Raw genomic sequence first — 22,534 nt, forward strand, 5'->3', positions numbered from 1 at the left:
GGGGTCCCGCCATGCCGGTCGTAGACCCCGTGCCCACCTCTGTCCCAAGCCCCTCCTGTCCTCCTCCTCCGGCTCCAGCACTCTGCACTCGGAGGACGGAGCAGCAGGTGGTCCAAACCCCTGCCCGCCTTGCCGGCGACCTCGTGCTGTGCCCAAGTCATTCCTTTGGTCCAAACTCAAGCTCCCACCCTCTCCCCAGTGGGAATGTGGAGAAGAACCGCCTCGGGGGCGCCTCGTCCCTCTCCAGGGTCCGGGCAGGGAGACGGCTGATGCTTCCTTAGCGACAGCGTGGGGGGAGGGGGAGCAGCTTTTGCTGATTTCCTGGGTGTATTTCCACCAGCGAGAGGCCCCGCACATTGAACGTCCCGGCCCTCTGAGCGTGGGGCCTGACGGCACACCCCAAGACCCTCACTTCGGAGGGAGGAACCCCAGTGTCCATCACAGCTGGGAAGCCAGCGCTCTGCCTGCCTCCCCGGGCAGAAGGCAGCAAACGCCCTCCGCTCTGTGGAGATGATCCTACATTATGTAACCGGTGCAGGGCCTCACGGCCAAGTTCAAGTATCAGTGCGTTTTCCTTGGGAGACCGCTGCCGTTTGTAATGAGAGTGGGGGAGGCTCAGAAGCTGGGTAAAATCAATGTCTCTCCCCACCTTTCACCCCCTCTCCCCTCCCCCTTTTACCCCTCCCTCCCCCGCACGCCCAGCGTGGAGGGCCTGCTGGGCACGGAATCTCACCGGCCTCAGCCCCGGGGGGCAGGCACCCCTGGCTCTGAATCTCCTGAGAAATGCTGCCTCACACCCACTGGGCACGGCAGGCGGCAGCAGGCCTGGCGGGCCGTGGTCTCGCCCTAGGGCACGGTGCTGGCGCAGGGCAGGTGGTGCCTTTGAGCTGGGCTGGTGGCCATGCCAGTTCCTGCTCGGAGCACAGCGAGTGCTCTGCACGCGGGCCGGTGCTCCAGCACGAGGTGGGGTCTGTCGGCCCCAGGGAAGCCGACGTTCCTCATCAGGCCTCACTAGGTGTCACCTGCAGGCCTGGGGGAGGGGGGTGTGGGGAGGGCGCCATCAGGCCTCACTAGGTGTCACCTGCAGGCCTGGGGGAGGGGGGTGTGGGGAGGGCGCCATCAGGCCTCACTAGGTGTCACCTGCAGGCCTGGGGTGGGGTGTTGGGAGGGCCGGCAGAGTCTGGCCAGCGGGGGCCCTGAACTGCCGAATGGGCAGAGAGGGGCCCCTGAACCCCGGGGCTGCGTTTAATGAGTGACACGTACGGGCACCCCCTGTGACACACGGGCAGGGTCTGGCTCTCCCAGCGGCGCGCTGTGCGATGTGACTTGCTTTCACCTCGGACCTGACGCTCGGCGGACAGAAATGGGGCACCTGCTTCGCCTTACGGTCTCAGGGACCATCACTCAGAGGCAGGCGCTCGCTCCTCCGCTGTCCTCACCCTGACGCCCATGCCCACTCGGAACCACGCCACCTCCCCGTCACGGAGGCCGCAGGGGGGACAGTGTCTTCTGTGTCAGTCAGAGCAGAAGACCGCATGCCTGCAGCAGCCACGGCAGAGACGCCATCGCCGGGGCCAGGGCGTGAGGGTCTGCCCGGGCACTCACCGTCCGTCCGTCCCCCCAGCCCCCGAGAACTGGGCGTCCTGTTCAAGGACGATCGGGTCGCTCCTGCCAAAACCTGCCCACGCAGTACATTCAGACCCAAGCTCCCCTGGCTCGCTGGGCGGTGGCGTTAGGAGAGGGCACAGTGCCGTTGTCTCGCTGGCCTCCTGGTGCTCTGCCAGCCGGCCTCTCGGGCGGCGTCTGGCTCGCTCGGCGGGGGGATCAGAAGCCAGAGGGTCCTGCCCTGCAGCTGTGCTCCGTCCCTTCCTCCCCCCACCCTGAGCCCGGATCCCTGATGTTCTAGATGCATGGGTGTCTGTGTCTGCACTCTGGCTGTCACCCACACAGCTGACAGCCTGCCAGCGGCCGCGGTGGCCGCTCCTGGCACTGGCTTTTCCAGGTGCCCAGTGAGAGCGAGCAGGGGGACCGAGTGGAAGGATGGGGCTCAGCTCGGAGTCGGCAACGCCGTCCCGCCGCCCCCGCTGACGGTGCTGGGGCAGCTAATTCCCTGCTCGGAGCCGCAGCTGCTCACGCTGCAAAGGAGCTCAGAGGGCCTGACTGCCGAGCTGCTCCGGAGACTGAGTGAAATGCAGTGGGCAGGGCGCTTGTCCAGGACGTGCTGCCTTCCTAGTTACTTTGTTACTATACTTCCTAGCTACTTTGTTACTTCCGACGGTCTTAGGCTCCACAGCAGCTGTTCTCACTCTGTCGGCCATGACCCCCAGGTTGAGAACCAGAACCGCTAGCAGGGTCGCCTAAGACCATCGGAAAACACAGATTATTTACATTACAGTTCATAACAGTAGCGAAATTACAGTTATGAAGTAGCAACGAAAATAACTTTATGGTCGGGGTGGCCACCACATGAGGAGCTGTATTAAAGGGTCGCAGCATCAGGAAGATTGAGAACCACTGGTAAAGAGGCTGCTTTATTCCCAGGGGTTGGGAGAGGCTGAGGATTACAGAACAGAGGCCTCAGCTTTGTGCTCATTTTCAGAGACGTGTGCAGGAGAAGGTTATCTGTTGTCATGGACAGAGCCGCTGGTGTGGAGCCAGGACCCGTGGGCTGGGCATGGCTCACACTGGCCCAGCCTCCCTGGGCTGCGTGTTCCCATGTTAACGAGAAGGGCCCCTGTGAGAGAAGGCTCCCCAGGCTTCTTTCTGCTCTACAGACAGATTTTCAGAGATGTCTAAGAGCATCATCACTGCAGCCACTGCCTGAGAACACTCACAAAGGTTGAGAGGGAGAGGGAGGGAGGGAGAGAGAGAGAGAGGGAGAGAGAGAGAGAGAGAGGGAGGGAGGGAGGGAGGGAGGAAGGCCGCTATCGATGCCCATCAATACACGCACAGCGACCCCACAGTTCTGTTCCTTGTTCACCTCCCCATCCCTCGCCCATCCCTCATCCTTCTACCAACATCCGTGCCAGGCTTGGCCTCTGCCCTTTCCTGTTTCTGCTGCAGCCGATGGCTCCCATACATTTGCGATAACGTCCTCCATTTCTAAAGCCCGAGTGTGCGTGGTCATATCTGATGCCTCTGAAAGGGAAGCCCGCGTCTATTCTTTCTAGCATTTTCTTTAACCCACAGGCCCACGGGGAGTCTTCTCTGTAGCTGGTGTTTGTATAACTTTGCAAACACTATTTTTTACGTTCCTGAAAAATAACAGGCTTCCCAATCTTAATGTGAGAGATGAAGCCAATACACTGCTAAGACTATAAACACGTTCCACATTCTTGCTCTGGGCTCCGCGTAGGCTCGCACACTTGGAAATGTAATTTAAATAATCTCCCTCGCAGAGCGCCAGTGCGGATTCCAAATGCCGCCCCCAGCCCCGCGGCGGCCAGGTAAACAGAGCAGACGCCCGTCTGCGGCGAACGAGCGACTCCAGGCACGACCCGAGCGGTTATGGAATTTATGGATGTGTGTCCTGGAATTCAGATTTTTCTTTTAAAGGGATGAAAAGCAGGTTCTAGTTTTCAGATGCTTTTTAGAATCCCATGCAATTTCCACTGAGCTCTGCAAAAAACGGTCTCACCTTTCCCGGCGGATCTGGGGAGACTCCCTGGAAACGTGTCTCTGGGCCGAGCACCCACGACGCTCCCCTCTTCTCTGCACCCCTCATTCCGTGCCTCCCAAACCTTCACTACACCTCTGTGACTGGCACCCCACAGGGACTGGCACCCCACATGGACTGGCACCCCGACATAGATTAGCACCCCGACATGGACTGGCGGGGCAAACAAAGATACAAGGCCGCCAGGACGAGACCCGAGGGCAGGTGTTCATGGGAATTACTGAGGGAGGTCAAAGGGCACTGGGAGGACCGAGGGGGCTGCTCCCGAGGGTGCGCCCTGAGCACCCTAAGAAAGCTTCACACAGCCAACCCCCTCAGACACCCCTAAGGCAGGAGAAGTGGGGGGCACAGAAAGGGGGGTCACTGTTCCTCAAACACAACCTCAGTTAAAACAAACCAACTGCTTTGTCTGCGTGGGGACACAGAGCTGCTCAGCCGAACACAGCGGGTCCGCCGCCGGCTACAGACGCCGCCACTCGGCTCCCAGGAGACGGACAGTCACCCTCACCGGGAGGGCCAGTACTGCCTCCCTGACTGACCGGTGACCTTGAGTTCGTTAGGAAAATCGACGTCACGTTGTAACAAGCTGAGCTGGGCTGTCCCCAGATCCTGCTGTGAACGGTGCGTGGGACAGGTCACCTCCTCCTACCCGCTCTGTGGCTCCTGAGGAGCTTCCAAACACAAGCTGACGAATTCCCAGTGGGACCCCGGACTCGGGACCCAGCCCGGACCACAGCGGGGGCGGGGAGTCGCTCAGCCCTGTGCGGGGTCACGGAGAACCGCTGACTCCCCGCTCCGGCGTTCCGCTCCTCCCGACGGCAGGAGGGCGCGGCTCTCCGCCTGTCATCAATGCGGCGCGGAGCCGGCGTGCAGAGGCCCGTGAGGAGGCGGAGATAAATGACGGCTGGTTATCGGGACGGGGCAGCTGGCACGCGACCCGGGCGAGGCCGCGGCAGGAACAGCCGGTCTCTGGCACCAGGGAGGCCGCCGCGGACAGCACCGGTGCACCGGGACGAAGGGCACAAACGAACGGGCGCACGGCCCTCTGCCGGGAGCAGGGCTGGCCCTGCTCTGCCGTCCCGCCCACACTGCGGCCTCACTCCGAGCGGCGGCGCCAGGGATCCCAGTGCCCCGTGTTCTGAACAGTGACTGGAGCGCGCCTCGATCTTACCCTGACCCCAGGTGCCCATTGCTCAGGCGCTAGAGACGCTACCCTGGCCGAGAACCACCGTGCTGCTTACAAGAACAGACACTCGCAGGGCCTGTCTCCGCCCGCACAGGCCAAGGCCCGGCCACGGCAGGTGCGTGCCAAGACCCCAGGGTGCTCACAGAGAGGAGAGGGCTTCTCTGAATCCAACGTCACACGCCCCGGGGTGCGAGGAGGCTTCTCCATGGGGAGCCCCCGGCGTTTGATTAGAACGGGGAGCCCGGGCTGGTGCTCACGCCATCTCCCAAACACGTTCTTCCTCTGAAGAGGAGCCAGAGCTCCGGACAGCGGCCTCCCTGCCAAGCAGGAGTGGAAGTGACCTTCAGACTTGACTGAGACTGCGTGGTAAGCTCAGCCTGAGCAGAGCCTCCTGCCTCGGCCAATTGGGAACAAGCCCGGCACCGCCAGGCGCTCCCCTCCAAGCCCCCCCCCCCCCCCCCGCTCAATTCCATGGCTCACACCGCCTCCTCTGCCTCCCACTGAGGCCCCCCACGACCAATGAGGGCCCAGCGGCATCACGCGAGGAGAGGCCCAGGGTCCCAGATGGGTCCTGGGGTGGGCACTGTGCTCCCGAGGGATGGCGAGTGGGGTGGGGGTGGTGAGGGTGGGAGGACCGAAGAGGGAAGGAGGCAAAAAGCCCTGCAAAGGTTCACTCGGAGTCTCGGCACTGTCCTTGGTGCTGAAGGCTGTTTTCTTAAAGTTCTATGCATCTCTAAGACCAGGAAATCATGGCAACCGGCAAATTATTGTCACGGCGCAATACAGGGCGGGCGCTACAGAGACCGATGCGTTAAAAACCCGTATTTCCACCGAGCACGCCTGTCACGGGGGCCACCGGGGCTCCTGATGGGAACAAACGAGAGCCAGAGCGTTCCGCCATTTATACTTTTCATTTGCTTCCCGCACGCGGCTGGAATTTTTCTCATTAGACTTGTCTCTCTCCGCACTTCCATCTGAGAGCACAGAGGCTGTCTCATTTGGTCAGATCCACATGGAGCAAACGCCGGGGCGTGGGGGCACCCAGACCGGCCCAGGGTGAGAAACCTGCGCCGTCACGAGTTGCTCACGTCCGAAGGGAAGAGAGATTCGCCAACGGAGCCGTTCGCCTGCAGGACTGAGCACGCTGATTCTGATCAGGACTTCCCTCCCCCGTGCTTTAACCAGCACCCCCGAGCGCTCTCTTCTCACTGCCCGTCGCAGACAGCGCGGCCCTGCTGGCCTGGAGACGCCCCTGCTCCTCCGTGCCCGCCCCTCGTGGTGACAGGGGGGGAAAGGGAGATAACCACCCCAGGTCCTGGCTGTACGGCTTGCTTCCCAGCGAGACGCTGAAACCAGGGGAAATCCATATGTGTTCCCTGTCGTGTAGCAGCAAGTCACCTGCCAGGTCTGTATCCGCAGAGCACGTCCCCTCAGAGGCTGCGCACAATGATGAACGTGACGGTAAAACGCCCAGCGAAGCCAAACCCTGCAGCGTGGAAGCGCCAAGGACAGTGAGATGGATTATCGAAGCGCTGAGCCCACGGGTGCGTCCTCGGTGGAATAAAGAGCAGCAGGCACACCTGGGTGGAGGCAGCCTGGGCCTCAACCCCAGGGCAGGAGGCAGCACGTGGAACCTGACTCAGAAATTAATCTGGCACGGACCTCCACGCCCACAAACTACCACGGACGCCAAGCATCTGATTCCTTTCACACAGGAAGGTCCAACGCAAACCCCGAGGCCACGCCAAGGGGTGTCTCCAGGCCACGGTCCTGATAACGGGGTCCGGGAACACCGCCAGGCCCGGCGGGAATGTGGGGGGGGCTTGTTGGGGAGGGGAGGTGTGCCGGGAAGGGGCTGGCGGAGGAAGAGGGGAGGTGCCACGTATGCGCTCTTCCCTCTTCCTCTCCTGCCCTGGTCCCGGGCAGCGAGAAAGGCCCAGGGGGTCCCGAAGGCGCCCCCAAAGGGAAGTGGTGGTGGATGAAGGTCAACACAAATGCCGCCTCGGACCTGCTCAACCAGGAGGACGGCACAGACCAGGGCGTCACAGACCAGGGCGGCACAGACCAGGACGGCACAGACCAGGGCGGCACAGACCAGGGCGGCACAGACGAGGACGGCACAGACCAGGATGGCGCCACGCCGGGCAGAATGGGGTCCCTCGTCCCCGGGTCACGGAGACGCCAGGACGTGGAGGAGAAATCCTTGGCCGGGTGTCCGTGTGACGCAAAACATAACTAGGACACAGAAGCCAGTTCCAGGTGGAACCCGGGATTCCAGCCGAGGTTTGCACGGCTCGGGGGTCTCCACTGACGGCCGTGTGGACGGAGAGCGGGGGGGGGGGGGCTGCTTCACGGAAACCTGCCCCCCGAGGTTGGGGGCAGACACGGGGGAGCTGGTTTCCCCTCCGGGTTCCTTGCAAAAACACCAGACACGTAAAGCCGCACGGAAGCATCCCCAGCTCCCTCCGCTCATAACCAAACCAGATTATTCGCTTCCTCCGGCAGCTTGTGTTCGCGTTCCAGATTTAATTTACACACCGTCTCAGCGGGGTGCAGCCACAGAGATGGGCACGTGTGACTCCCCCATCGCCGTGAGGAGAGGGCCCTGGGACGGCGGCCCGGCCCCCGCCCCCCCTGTAACCTCTGCTGCTCTCCCCCGCAGGCTCTCCTACCGCACCGGGCAGGACACGGCCAACTGTGACACGTGCAGGAACAGCGCCTGCATCATCTACAGGTACGTGCCCCCTCCCTGTTAGAGCGACGGCCATGCTTACCCACAGACGCGGGGGCCCCGCGGGGAGGGGGACAGCAGTCGGGAAGGAAAGGGCATTCACTCCAAATCCAGCACCTTCCACCGGCGCGACCCCAGGTGTGTGCTCACCGGACCAGGGGGCGCTTGGACGCGGGTATCTCATGTGTCTTAGCGGTTTCACTGACTGGTATGGTTTGATGGCTGCTCCTTTGGGGTCGGGAGCAGGAGCCACGCACTGCACGCCGGTGGGGCCTGTTTCCCTGCGTCCACGCTGCGGAGGGAACTGAACGGAGAGGGAGGGGGTGTCCCTGACCCGTCACCCTTCCCGCCATCAGGAGGGAACATGGGCGCTCACGCATGTCCTCGGGGCTCACCTTTTGCTACCCCGGGAGCTAACGCTGAGCCCCCGGGCAGACGTGAGCCACGGACTCCCCGAGAAGGCCCGGAGCGCGCGTGGCGAGCCCACAGCCGCTTAACATTCCGCGCGAGATGAGAAGAGAATTTATTAGGACGTCCGCCATGTAACCGGAGACATTTGAATACATTTGGCTCTAAATCCAGGAGGAACATACATTAAACGCGGTATTAGAGGCGATTTAACAGCCTGCGGAGAACAGGGATTCCTCTTCTTCGGGAACTACCCCGGGGGGTTACTGTTCGGAATCGCGGACAGCTCCCTCCCTCCAGCCCCCGGCCCGCTCTCCGGAGAACCACGGGAGGAGGCCAGTGTGAGCGAGGGTTCTCCCGGCGGGAGCTGAGCCCTGGGGTCCCTCAGCGTGTCTCCCCCAAAGCGGGAAGAGGACGGCCATACACAGGGACCTTTGGGCCCTCGTGACTGCTGAGTTGGTGACGTGCCTCTTCAGGAGCTGCAGGGAGCGGAGTGGGGGTGTCCACCACCTGCGCCTGCCCCGATGCTGGCCTTGGGCACCTGAGCGGGGTTTCCTCTGCGCGAACAGAACGGGGAGCCGTGGGCGTGGGGCCAGGTGATCGCGGCACCAGCCCTGTGAGCCGTGGAGCTGGGGTGTCTGTGGGGAAAAGCACGCGGCGAACGTGAGGCCCCCGCGGAAGCCACGACTCAGAACCAGGCCCACGGGAGCCAGAGAGCGGCCACGCGCCCATGGGCGACCACGGCTCCTCGCGGACGCGTGCTCCTTCGATTCCCACACGGGGCTCATCGGGCAGGAGAGGGTGGAGGCCAGGGCTCGCCGCGCTGCTCCACTGCCGGCAGTCCCCCCACCACATGCCCCCCTTCCCCCAGGACTCACTGCCGGGCGCAGCCGCTGGTAATGGAGAAGTGCCAATAGGAATCAACCGGACAGATAAAGTCCAGCCCTCCCGCAAACAAGGGCCCAGATTAGATTTCTCTGTGATTACATGGTTCCACGGTGTGATAAATTGGTTAATAACGGGATTCCCAGTGTAGTTACTTAATGGGAATCCGATGATTACAGGCACCCAGGGCCGTGGTGCTGGCCCGGGGACAGCTAGCACCGCCGCACGGCCGGTGATGGCCAGCACGGGGCCCTGCCGTGGTTATGGTGTGGGGGACACGCTTTCCGCGTGCACCAAGCGCCCCGGGACAATCGCTCCCTGCCCCTGACACGCCATACCGGACACGGTATCGTACAGGACTCCGTATCTCACAGACTCAGCAGCGAGGTCCCGTGTTTCTTGTTAAATATCCCGGTGAAGAACCCCCGTGGATGTTGCCCCGATCACTGCCAGCTCCTTTTCTCACTGCAGAATTGACGGTCAGCTGATAATCAGCAGAATGTAAGGCTGACTTCCATGTCACAGTTTAGAAAACCTTTTCACCAACTTTTACTTTTGGGGAGCGGGCGGGTGAGGGATCCTTACCTAATTCAGGGAGATAGTCGGGCAGTAGTGATTATAACCCTTGAGGTGAAGGAAACTGAGCCCTAAGGAGGATAAGGTGCTTAGGGGAGCCTCTGCCCCCCCCAACGACGACAGCACAGATCCCTTCCCTTTGAGGTTTCCACAGCCTCAGATAAAGGACCCGAGGGCTGGGCTTTCAGATGCAGTGTGTTCTGAGATTCCCACCTTTCACAACTGTCCTTAGAGGCATATGCCCACTGTCACATGATCCAGGTGAGGAACTGCCAACTGTCACGTGATCCAGGTGAGAAGCTATGTCCATTGTCATGTGACCCAGGTGAGCAGGACCTAAGCCACAAGTACTGCCTCTATCCCCTGTAAACTTCCTGGCAATATTTCTAACCTTTCCATAATAGTGCAGAGCCTCTGCCAGTAAGGAAATGGAACAGCGGATGTAAAACACAAAATGGCCATTACCTGGGTCTCAGCTTGTGTTTAGAACCGCAGATCACACAGCGGGGCAGTTTCTCTCCTCGGTGTCAGGGTCTGTCCAGGATTAATGGACCGCTAAGTCAGTAGGGCTTCGTGTTTATAAATGGCTGGGAGCTCACGGATTCTCCTGGTCACTGGACCCTGACTGAAATCCACTGACGTTCAGCAGGGCACCCATGCCACATGCGGAAGGGGCACGAGCGGAGCTGCCCGGAGCCTGGCGGCGTGACGCAGGGTCCGACTGGAGGATGCCAGGGGCACGGGGTGGCGGGCGGAGGGGCAGCGGGCTCGGCAATGAGGGCTGGTCACGGAAAAATGACACCGGACCCGGCGTCCGGTCCCAAGGCCAAGGCGACCGTAAAGAGTTAGTGAAGGTTGGAGGATGGACCACGGCCTTTTCAGACGAGATCGAGCGCGTTCAGGGTGGTATGGCCGTAGACGACCACGGCCTTTTCAACACGAAGGGAAGGGAGGACCCTCGGCAAGCTGCGTGCTCTGAAGAAATTCCCTGAGAAACAGCGTTTCCTTCAAACAGCCACGCGGATCCTGCCGCTCTCACGCCATCACCACGGCTGTCCCGTCCCCGCGGGGCTGCGTGTTTCCGCACGGCAGCTTCGCGATCCACTGCGGTTTGGGGTTACTTTTCATCCAACTCCGTGCTTTTGCCTGAACAACCGCCTTCAGTAACTGTGCCGTCCGAGGTGTCGACGGGATGAACACACCGCCTTCGCCCACATCGGCATCTCGGGGTCCTCGCTCTCCAGGCGGCTCGGACTGGACCAGAGAACGGAATCACGGCCTTCCGTTCGCCGAGCGATCCGGTGGGAACCCATCGCTGTGACCGTGGAAAAGGGCCCAGAATAGAGCTTGCATGCGCCGGCACGTGTGTGCTGAGAGGCCTTCTGAACACGCAGACCTTCAGTGACCTGCTTATCCCGCGTGCAGTCCACGGACGAGCTGAGGGTGACTCCGACGCCACACTCTCCACTCCAGCGCGTGACGGCCACGCGCCACGTGCCCACGGGGATGAGTCTGAGAAGCCTGTCTTTGGGCAGCGAGGTCGTGTGCGAGCATTGTAGGGCACTTCCACACACCTGGCTGGCGCACCGCCTGCACACGTGGCGACATGGCCTGGCCTGTGTGCCCGGGCTCCACGCTTTTCACAGACCACGCTGTTTCCATGAGGAGAAAGGGCCTTCACAAGCAGCCATGAGACGTCCAGTCGGCAAAGCACAAGCCAGCAAAGACACGTGCCCGTCCGTGGACATCATCCCGTACCATGAACATAAGTGTGTGGGGTCAGTTTTACATGACGGGCTGGGCAGGGGGGCCTACACCAGCATCCCCACAGACTCCCGGGCACCTGCTTGCTGTGACGGCTACGGCGTCACTAGGCAACAGGTGGGGTCAGCTCGGCCTCACCCTCGGGACCGCCGTCCCGCCCCCTGCGCGGCCGTCCCTGACCGAGATGTCGATGTGCAGGACTGGACGTACTGGACCCCAGCTGTGCATGTGGACACTCCAGGGGTTCAGAATGAAAACAAACCAGTTATTTTTCTAGGAAAAGAAGTCTATCTGAAACACAATGGGCCCTCAACAACACAGGTTTGAACTTACAAGCGGATTTCTTTTTTCCAATAAAATACCATGAGTGTGTTTTCCTCTTCCTTCCGATGTTCTTGATGACATTTCCCTTTCTCTAGCGTACTTGACTGTAAGAATACAGGATATGATACATGTAACCCACAAATACATGTTAAACGACTATGCTATCGGTAAGGCCCCCACGCAACAGTAGGCTATTAGTTAAGGTTTTGGGGGGGTCAAAAGTCACACACAGCCCAGCCAGCATGGCTCAGGGGTTGAGCAATGACCTATGAACCAACAGGTCATGGTTCAAATCCCGGTCACAGCACATACCCAGGTAGTGGGCTCAATCCCCAGTGAGGGAGGGACATGCAGGAGCAGCCAATCAATGATTCTCTCTCATCATGGATGTTTCTATCTCTCTCCCTCTCCCTTCATCTCTGAAGTCAATAAAAAAAAAAAAAAAAAAAAATTAAAAAAGGTTAAAAAGATTGTCAACTGCTAGGGAGACCGGTACCTTGAACCCATACATCGCTCAACAGTCAAGGGTACCTCACAATGACATAGAATAGATTGCAACCATGAAGCCGTCAGCTGACGGTATAAACACGATATGCATGAACGATGATCCCGGTCAGGTCACTAGGGGGGACCTTTGCAGTGAGAGGCCACCCACTAAAGGCATTGCTCTCTCCTTTGCAGCGTGGAGCTCGACTTCAAGCAGCAGGAGGACAAGCTGCAGCCGGTCCTGCGGAGCCTCCACCCCTTCGAGGACTCTCAGGTCGCACCCTCGCCTTACTCTCAGGAGGCGCACGCCTCGACGCCCAAGCGGAAATCCAAAACGGAGCCCAAAAAGCACGGGAGGTGGAAACTCTGGTTCCTCTGACGCGCGTGGCCTGTGGAGTCCACGGGCCTTCTTTACCACCCACGGGGGCGCCGGTCCCTGTCCGAAGCGAGGAGGACGGGGGGGGCCCCGTGGCCACCGCGGGCGCCACCCTGCTCACCAAAAAGGCCTTCGCACGGACGGACCGCTGGCGGAGTGAGGGTGTCCCGGCGCCACTTGCCGGCGGCCCCTCGCCGCCCTGGGACGTGAGACGTGAAACCGAGAGGACAACTAGCCACGCCGCCCCCGCCCGGCCGGCAGCTGTGTCCACCTGCCCATCAGCGGGCAGGCGGCCCCGTGCACAGCTGAGACGCATCATGACTTCCAAGCCTTCATCCTAAAGACGGGGCGAGGAAACGCGAGCCTTACGTTTGCCAAGGACTTCATTCTCACCCTTCCATGGCCACCGCGCAGGGGGCGCGTGCGGGGTCCAGCACATCACGCTCCGGAGAAAGCACAATTTTTTCAAGTGGTCGGAGACCATGAACCATCTCTCACACGGGACTCTGTGTGTCTGCCTTCACGTGCTGCCGCGCTAAGCCACGTGACCCCCGAGACTCGGCACCCCCCCCCCCCCATCGCCGCCCCTGTGCCACGTTTACTGCTCATTCCCAAACGGCCGGCCGCCAGGAGGCCCCGGGCCAGGCCTGTCAGCGCTGCCCCTGGACACGGAGCTTTCTTAGGTCTCATTTTTAATCTTTTGATACCCAAAGGCCACATGCTGAATTCTGGCGGGAGTCCAAGAACCTGCGTAGAGACACACAGTGCAGGACACGGCCACCAGTACATCGCCACGTGCCCTGCCGCGGGGACATGTTCCGGGGAACCAGTCTCGGAGACACCGTTCCCCGGAGCGCAGGCCGGCGCCCGGGACCACTGGCCGCGCTGACTGAGGCAGGCCGGTCCGCCTCGGAGCGTGGACCTGTGTCTCGTTCAGCAGCCGCCGTCACACCGCGTAGGACCACCTACACCTAAGCTAGTCGCAAACCGTAATCACTCACACGCTAGGGGAAAGCTGTGAACCAGATGTTTTTAGGTATTTTTTCAATCAGCCCGGACAGAGGTCTCTTTTGATTACACATTGCAATACAAATCTCAGTTTCTTTATTTTTTCACTCATCCCTTTGCCAGTGTCTTTTGATAGAAACCGGAACCCCTCGGTCTATTGAAATGACGTCGTCCGTCCGTTCGTGTGCTTTTCACAGGAAGACGTGTAGGGATCTCCCTTTTGCCTTTTCTCCGCACGGATCACGTTTTGAGTAGTCTGTGAGCGTGCGAGGAAACCCAGTGTTCGCGCTTCTGTCCCTCCGTCCGACATCCACGCTGCCGCCGGCACGCACGCCCTGGTCCCGCGCCGCTGCCGGGAACGGAGCGGTGCCCCTGGCGGGGCCGTCGGGAGGACCAGAGCTGGTTCTCGCCTTGTCTCTCCTCCTGATGCAGCAGCAAGTCTCCGTCTGTCCGCGGTGTGCCCGTCCTCAGTGGCCTCGCAGGGGTCGGCCTGGGATCAGAACTGGAAACCGAGCAGCGTCCTTCGTGCGGGCATCCTTCGGGAGCTGCTCCAGCGGGCCCCCGACGCCCGCTCCCGGGACAGGAAGCACACTCGGCTTTTGTGGAGACGCTGCAGGAGGGGACGTGCATCCCTGGGGCTGGGGCTGGGTCAGCGGGGCTGGGAACTATTTTGTGGGAAAGGAGGACGAACCGGAAGGCCCTGTACCACGGAGGAACGGTGTCACGCAGACATGGAATTGGAAAGCCGTGTTTCATGTGTTTATACTGTTTTTCACTAACGTTCAACATGTTTGCGACAAGCTGTCTCCTGTGTCCCGAGAGGCCCCCGCTCCGGTGGATGGAGCGAGGGGGTGCGTGGCTTTCTAACGGCTCTGTGCCCGCCCACGCCGCCCTCGTGAACGGAGCAGTCTAGGTTCGGAACAACAACAAACCAACAAACCAACAAAACGCGCGGAGTCGGAAGGAGACTGCAGATGCGCCCCCTCCTATTTAGAAATCGCAGCGTCTCCGGGTCAGAAAAGACGAGTGTCTCCAAAGGCATCTCGCAGTCCCATCACGTGTCTCTAACACGATCCGTCTCTTAGGAAGATTTAAGTCAAAACTTTGATACAAAAAACAAGGTGAACAGTCGTGCTCCTTCCTCTGTAGATGTTCCCATGGCATTACGTGTAGAGGTTAAATTACTATACCTGTCGCTAAGTTCTTTGTTAGTTTTTAAATAAAAAAAAGAAGAAAAGAAAGGGAAGTTCTGAGTGGCTAACTTATTTCGTGGTCGCAGTAACTTGGGGAAAGAGAAGTAAAATCTAAGAAAACAATGACAGAGGAAAAGAACTTCATGGGGCCCTGGCCAGTTTGGCTCAATGGATAGAGCCTCTCTAATACCCGCGAGCAGCCCCTACGGCTGCTGCCCCAGAGGTCCCTGCTTTAAGCCACTGGACACACAAAGGACACTGTGTCCTGTGGGTGCCACCAGTCCCCCAGCCCGGGGCCACCGGCTCGGGGAGGTCCCAGGACCCGTGTCCCTGCTCTCATGCCCTCAGAGCCTGCCCATCTCCAGCTGCGTGGACACGCTCACCCGTGTGAGGGCGGCGTTCCCAAACCCTGTGTCCTCGAAGTCACTGGTTACCAACCATCCCCGGGAGACACTGCTGGCCTCGCCCAGGGCGCCCGGCCCCGCCTGTGTGAGGTGTGTATCGGGTGCTGCTCTCTTTGGAAAATAACATTCAGAACAGCATTTTTTAAAAGCACATTTATTCATGAACCCCATTAGCATAAATATTGCGGAGCTCATGTTCACGCCCGAGACGACGTCTGTGTGGAAAGGTGTGGGGAGGAGTCTCGGTAGCCGGGGGTCCGTGCACTGAACGAGCATTTCAGTGACACTTTTCCAAATGACCGGGCAGGCAGGTCCTCGAAACACCCGCCCACCAGAGAGAACGTGTGCCCCCTACGGTCCTAGCAGCACCATCACCACAGCTGAGAGCTGGATACAGCCCAGCATCCCTCAGCAGAGGAGTGGACCAAAAGGCTGTGGTGCATTGACCGGGGAACACTCTGCAGCTGTGAGAAAGAAGGACCTCTTACCCTTGAGGCAGCATGGAGACACCTGGAAAGTATCATGCTAAGGGAAACAAGCCAGTCGGAGAAAGACAAGTCTCACGTGATCTCACTCATAGGTAGAATCCGATGAGCAAAAAAACCCTAATGAACGGAAGCATGGGACAGAGTGCAGAACCTCGGGGGCAGGCGGGGGAGGATGGGTGGGAGGTGACAACCCACGACTTTGCATGGATGCATCACCCGTGGACACAGACAATGGGATGGTGAAGGCCTGGGGTAGGGGGCAGGGCAGGCTGGAGGGGGTCAGTGTAGGGGAAAAAGGGAACATATGTTCCCTTTTTCAACAATAAAGATATATTAAAAAAGGAGAAGAAACAGGCGGGTCCTGGGGACTCAGCCAGGCTCACAGGAAGCCCTCTATGTCTCCTCTTCCCCACCGAGGACGCTGTGGTTGCAATGAACCCCTCCCCACCCCATCGTGTCCCCAGCAGTCGGTGCTCAGGGTGTCCTCACAGGATGGAGGGGCCAGGGGCCTGTGGTCAGGAGGGCCACTGCACCATGGGGGGGGGGGGGGGGTGTTTCCAGTCCTGAGCAGCTCCCGAGTCTGCCCACAGCTGTCCTGGGAATCGGCGGTGCCCAGTCTTCTCATGTGCACCCAGGCCACAAGGAAACCCTTCCGAGGTCCCAGCCCCCCCACCAACAGGGTCCTAGCAGAAGGTCACAAAACCAGTGTGACTTCCAACCCCACATCCTTCACGCTCCCCAAGCCCCTCCCCAGCGTGGCAGTGCCCCAGGGCTCCCCTGGAGCAGCCCCAACCACACAGGGTCCTCAGGCCTCGGGGTCACCCCATGTCCCGCTCCATGGGGCTCCATCCCCCACCTCTACAGAGGGGGTTCCGATGGCAGAGCAGCGACGCGGGGAGCATGGAGGCCGAGGCATTTGCATACAGAATGGGGCAGCCTGTGGCAGGTGAGTCCAATTCACAAGGAAATACTGTATGTCCTGGTTTGTACACGAGACAGCCCGAGCCTCAGGGAGCCACCCCCTGAGAGGAACACGGGAACGCATGTGCCGACCTCTGAGACGGGACTGGACTGTGTCACTGGCGGGAAACACACTCGGGTGGCCATGAACCTACTTCTTCCCCCAGAACTGTTGCTCGTGGCAGGAGAGGGGTACATCCAGCCCGCGGGCCCCCACGAAGTCATCTGGTCTGGCCGTGCCGAGGGAACAGGGGTGGTTAGTGTCTGACCAGACAGAGCAGGCTGGTTTGAAGCTGATGGTTCCGTACGCCCCTCGGATGATGCTGTGACCATCCAAAGGCCCCACCCGTTTCTACGCTCCTGCCTGGCCGTGGGGGGCAGACATGGGTGTCACCTCCCTGGTCAACGCCGAGGACCCAACGGCCACCCAGGAAGACGACATGCCATCTGCTGGCCTGGGAAACGCCAGCTGCGTGCTCTGGCCTTTGGCTGGGAAGGGACCTTTGTGAAAGGCCGTCAGACAAGCTCAGGGGAAGGGTGCCAAGGAGAGAAGCGGAAGGGGACCTCGTGGGCACCCTTTGCCAGAGAAACCACACTTCAGAAAGCAGGGGGGTGAGGTGAGGGCCACGGGGTCAACTCTCGAGAGCAGGCCCGGTGACACGGGTTTTATATTATTCCTAGAAATTCCCCCCAAAACAGATCCCATGCCACGCAGCAGTGATCCGCATGGGAGAAGCATGTACAGCACATGTGAGTGGACACGGAACGGCTAAGCTGGAGGAGCTCAAACACTGTAAAATTTCATTCCTGCCGTCTTCTGTGGAAACAGGTGGAGAGAAACTGCCCAGAGGACGAGGGCGGAGAAGCAGCGCTGGAGGAAGGCACGGGAAAACCAGAACCAACGCTGGTCTCGAACCCGCCGATGGCGCGGCCTCCCGGGTCCCCACGGGCTCCAGCCACGGCGGGAGGCCAGCCCACGTCACATACCAGACGGTAAAGCAGGGCAACCGAGGCACCTGCCGCTCGCGAACGTGGAGGCGAACAGCTCAGGGTGACAGTTTGGGAGAGAAAGCCCCGGCGGGCGGCCAGGCGGAGAGAGGCCGCCGGCGGGAGGCCCGGCCCCGGGCGCCACTTACGATGAGCTCCGAGTCCCGGCCCATGGAGATGACCGTGCGGTTCACCGTGCGGAGCAGCCGCTCCATGATGATCTGGATGTGCCGCTGCGTGGGGCCCTGCGGGAGGACGGGCAGTGAGGGCGGCGCCCGGGACCGGCACCCACACACGTGCTGGGCGTCTGCCACCCCCCCCCCCCCCCGGAAGGGGAAATAGCTCGGACCCGGGGAGAGGAAACGTCGCCCTGGTCGGAGGCACCAGCCTCGGCAGAGCAAGCTCAGCGTGTTATTAATTACCGCCCATTAATGCTAATTTGTCCCATCATCACGGCCGTGTCATGGAGGCAACGCTTGATGAGAGCAGATCTGTCCAAACAACACGTGCGTGGTCCCTGACCAGCCCCCTGGGTTCCCGGAGGCCGTGGCCTCAGGCGGGTCCCACCGCCCCCAGGTCTGCGGGCCCGGCCGGGGTCTGGGCCGGCACGTCGCTCAGCGAGCCACCAAAACCCAGAGGGCCTCGGCCCCGCCCCGCAGACACGTGGCCTTCCCCTCAGGGGTGATGGGGTGCGGGGCTCCCTCAGGAACCCGGAGCGTGCGGAAGTAAGTTCTCCAGTCACTTCCGCACAAAGCCAGGCGGGCACCCCGTCCTCCGGGAGGTCTGGCCCCTGGACCCCTTTCCTCCCACAGCCTCCCCGACAGAACAGGGGAGCCCCAGACTGGAACCACAGAGGCTGCTCTGCGGGTGAAGCTTCCGTTCCTTTCAGAGCCGCGCCCCGAGAACGGAGACTGAACTCAGCCCGATCTCTGCCTCTGAGCTGAGGAGGCCGGGGAAGAAATCGCCGGGAGAGCAGAAAGCTGCCCCTCAGAACTCTCAGGAGCGGCAGTGACGTGCGCACAGAACAGAAACGCCGTGTGCACGTGTGACTTTAATAGCACAGGAACGGAAAGACTGCGGCCGTTCGTCTCCCCTTGTTCCTTTCTCATTTCTCTCACCAAGGCCTCTGTCTGGCCGTAAGAATTAAAACCTAAGTCCTGAGAGACATTTAGCTGAGGAGTTGTAGGAAAGAAACTAAAAAAATAAATGTAATTACTGTGCAAGGATGAGCAGTGTCATATAATGTTTATTATCGTGTCACAGTACGTTTGTGATTATACTGAGCGCCTCACCCAGAGACAGAAGCAACGTGAAGGTCAGCTTTATAGAGAGAGGGACACCCGTTAAAATGAAGGTGTTTCTTTAGGAATGAGTCCGTGTGCCTCTGTCCCCGAGGGGTTTGCGTGGACACCAGGGATGGGCCTGCGGGATGGGGTTAGGTGGACCCGGGACGGGGATGGGGCGTGAGGTTGGGGTGGATCTGGAGGGGTCCTGGGGGGTGAGGTTGGGGTGGACCCAGGACGGGGCCTGGGGGTGAGGTTGGGGTGGATCTGGAGGGGTTCTGGGGGGTGAGGTTGGGGTGGATGTAGGGGGGGCCTGTGGGGTGGGGTAGAGTGGACCCTGACGGGGCCTTCAGGGTTTGGGCCAGGCGTCCACACTCACCACGTCCCTGCGGGACAGCACCTCCAGCATGTTGCTGAGCAGCTGGCAGCAGGCCTCCAGGTCCTCCTGCCGCTCCAGGTGGTACTTGAGCTGGTCGGTCATCATGGGCAGCAAGAGCTCCCGGCAGTCTGTGGGGACAGGGGGCAGTCAGCAGGGCCGCTCGGGGCACCCGGCCGGCCGGAGCCTGTTCCCGGCATGTGGCGCTGCTCTCAAGGGCGTCCCACGTCCACGCCGCCCACCCATGAGGAGGGATCCCTTCTAGTGCCACGTGGATCATTCACACACAAACAGCGCCTATGCACCAATGCACACGGGAGTCTCCGGGCAGCACACACAGCCACACACAGGCCGCAGCGCCCGTCCACCACCACGCTTTCCACGGTTCAGGTACCAGTACTCCACCACGGGCTGGAAACAGCGTGGAAATTCCCGAAAAGAAACAGCTCACACGTGTGAAGCTGCGCGCTCCTCTGAGGAGCCGATGGAGTTCTGCACCCGCTGCTCCGTCCCGCGGGGACCGAACCGGCCCTTGCCCGGCGCAGCCTCGCTGTCTGCACAGAACCAGGAGACACTGGGAGACGGAGCGAGGCCACACTCACGTTATACTGTTCCATCTCCCTGTCAGTCCCTGCGGGGACTCCATTTCCGAGCCCCCCGGACCCCGAACCTGCCCCCGAAGGCAGGGCCGGGGAGGCACCGGTACACAGGGCCGGCTCGCTCTCGGCTCCCGGCCTCCACCGGGTCCCGATCGCAGTCCCCGCAGGGAAGACGGAATCACGCACACCCCTGCCAGCACCACTCCCCCCCCACCACAGTGTGCACCCGGACACACAGACTCCATGGGAGCTGTGACTCCGTGCTGTGCCCACACAGTCAGGGCATCCCCCCTGCCCAACGCGCACCCCGTGTGCCCCAGCCCGGCCACTGCCTTCCTCAGCGACACCCAATCGCCAGGACGCCCCCCGGGAGCAGGCGGGCCCTGAAGACCTGAGCAGGCGCACAGAGGGCACATGGGACGAAGGACACAGCCGCTGTGGAAGCAGCAAGACTGCCCGGAACATTCAGCAGGAACCTGGGGGGGCAGAGGCCAGGGGCTGGCGGCCCTGGGGGAGGGGTCCCTGCCCGTCCGGCCACAGAAGGCCCCGCTCCCCACTCAGAGCTGGAAGAATGCAAGTGGCCACTCAGGCTCTGGGCCCCACACGCCCCGGCCAAAGTCTTCTTTCTTTTTCTTTTTTTAACCTCACCTGAGTATATTTTTCCATTGATTTTAAAATAGTGTAAGGGAGAGATACAGATAGAGAGAGAGAAAGAGAGAGAGAGGGAGAGAAACATCCATGTGAGAGACACACTGACTAGCTGCCTTCACACATGCCCTGACCAGGACTGGGGGCAGAGCCTGCAATTGAGGCGCGTGCCCTTGACCGGAACGGAACCCACGACCCTTTCGCAGAGGCCGATGCTCTCTCCGCTGAGCCGAACTGGCCAGGGCCCGGGCCACACGCCATCTCTCACCGCCCCATTCAGCCGTCATGCTGGCCGGGCTGCGGGCCTGGCTGCTCTCAGAGGTAATTGAGTGTGTTGGTGTCATTTGTCAGGATTACTCCGGGTGAGGAGGCCACGGCCGCCCTGTCCATCTTCGGTGGGAGACGCTGTCGGCCAGCGGGCTCCCAGGGGACGCCGCCCAGGCCCAGCCGGCGGAGCTGTCTGTCACCAGCCTCTCCTGACGAGAAACAGCACCACCTCAGGGAGCATCACTGTGCTTCGCCCCGTGTAAGGACGTTTGTCTGAGCCCCTCGAGGACATTAAAACGCGAGCGTTACAGCCTGGGCGTTCTCAGTACGCCCCCCCCCCCCCCCCCCACACACACACACCCGCTGGTCAGGACGAAGCGGGGAGATGGGGAAGCAGGACCAGGCTCGCAGGAGACTTTGAAAAGCAGCCACACCTCCCAGGCCCGGACGGAGCTCCAGGCCCGGACCACACCCCCAGGACCAGGTCACTGGTGCCCAGTCCTCCCTCGAGGTTGCACTGAGCACCCGGCATCTCAGCAGGCCTCCAGGGACAGAGGGGAGCAGGCCCTCAGAAACAGGCCAGCACCCGAGTCCTCCCGAGGGGCCCCGGGCGGCCCCTGCTCCTCTGGAGGTGCCGCTGGTCCTCCATCTGCTTCCCCTCCTGGGGCCCAGTCTGCATGAGAGGCCCATGTCTCATCAGTGCGAGCAGCCCTGCACATGCACCGAGACGCACACGCGTGCACGCCGGTTGCACACGGCCGTCTGACAGCCTGGACGCGGGCCAGGGAAACTGGGCCACAGGACGGCCAGAGAGCTGGTGCGGAGGCTGCGGTGCCCCGGTGTCTCCCAAGGACGGACAGGCTGTCCTGGCCGCTGGCCTCCTCGCCACGGAACAGGTGCACGGCGGCTTCAGCATGAAAAATGGCTGTGGGCAGCGGAACCGGCAGCTCCGTCTGGCCGGGAACAGAGCTCTTATCCTCAGTGAGCATGCGCACGGGCGCACACACACACACACACACACACACACAGATTCACACAGAGAGAACACACAGACATGCAGACACACATAGAGATACACAGACACGCACACACAGAGATACGTACACACACAAACACACTCACACACAGACACAGAGATACACGCAAACACACATACATGCAGACATACACACAGAGATATACACAGACACACAAGACAGACACACAAACTCAACACACACATTCATATATACCACACATATTCCTATATACCATACTCACACACATACACACACCACCACTACACACAAGCACATGCACCCCTGCCGTGATCTAAGTGGAAGCATGACACTCCATCCCAGCAGGACAGGAGGGGGCTCCTGTCAACGCCGAGGCCCAGCTCAGTGTCCTGAATGCCCTCTCCTACCCTCCCCGCGAGCAGAACGTCGCTTCTGTATGACGATTTGTGTCAATGGTCCCTCTAGGCACCAAACAGATGGCCTGGGAATCTGACCATCACACACGGAGCCAGCCCTGTATTTCAACCGATCGTCACCGACAGCCGTGTGTGAACGGCTGCACCAAGTGCTGGGCCAGCGGCCAGAGCCCGGTCTCCATGGGGCGGGAGCTCCTGGGCCAGCCGGGGCGGCCACCACCGCGTCAGGAAGGGCAGAGGTCAGCCGCTGGCGCTGTGCTTCGGGCCTGGGGAGTCACCGAGCATGCTCCACGCCTGCTACTGCTCATCTGTAACCTGGGGGGCTGCTGTCCCCCTCGGGTGCTGAGAATCACGTGGCAATGTGTGAAGGGGGCAAACAGCGCACCCAGTAACTGCAGCTTCAGCTCCAGTGCCAGGAACAGCGTGACACAGTCAGCCTTTCCCAACGGAAGTGCTCCGAGAAGCCAGTGCCCTGAGCGGAGCTGCCCGTCTCGG

General features: G+C 60.9%; 2 protein-coding genes across 6 annotated transcripts in view; one reads left to right on the forward strand and one right to left on the reverse strand.

The window, feature by feature from the left end:
• INSYN2A (inhibitory synaptic factor 2A) overlaps positions 1-15,927 on the forward strand; it is a 31,276-nt gene extending 15,349 nt beyond the window's left edge. Inside the window, exons 3-4 of one of the 2 annotated variants that reach the window (XM_084904546.1) lie at positions 7,525-7,596; positions 12,232-15,927. In XM_084904546.1, coding sequence (XP_084760672.1) covers positions 7,525-7,596; positions 12,232-12,415 — 256 coding nt within the window. In that variant the 3' untranslated portion in view covers positions 12,416-15,927. Of the gene's footprint in view, positions 1-7,524; positions 7,597-9,866; positions 10,337-12,231 lie in introns of those variants that run through there. The other variant, XM_084904545.1, reaches the window with a different exon arrangement.
• The window catches only part of DOCK1 (dedicator of cytokinesis 1), a 200,191-nt gene that overhangs the window by 96,046 nt on the left and 81,611 nt on the right, over positions 1-22,534 (reverse strand). For all 4 annotated transcript variants that reach the window (XM_084904416.1, XM_084904415.1, XM_084904414.1 and 1 more), the window contains exons 26-27: positions 19,115-19,242; positions 17,602-17,697 (exon numbers count right to left, since the gene is read on the reverse strand). In XM_084904416.1, the coding sequence (XP_084760542.1) occupies positions 17,602-17,697; positions 19,115-19,242 (224 nt within the window). The remainder of the gene's footprint in view (positions 1-17,601; positions 17,698-19,114; positions 19,243-22,534) is intronic.

Source organism: Pipistrellus hanaki, assembly GCF_964339955.1.
Source record: "Pipistrellus hanaki genome assembly, chromosome: 14".
In the NCBI taxonomy this organism is placed as follows: domain Eukaryota; kingdom Metazoa; phylum Chordata; class Mammalia; order Chiroptera; family Vespertilionidae; genus Pipistrellus; species Pipistrellus hanaki.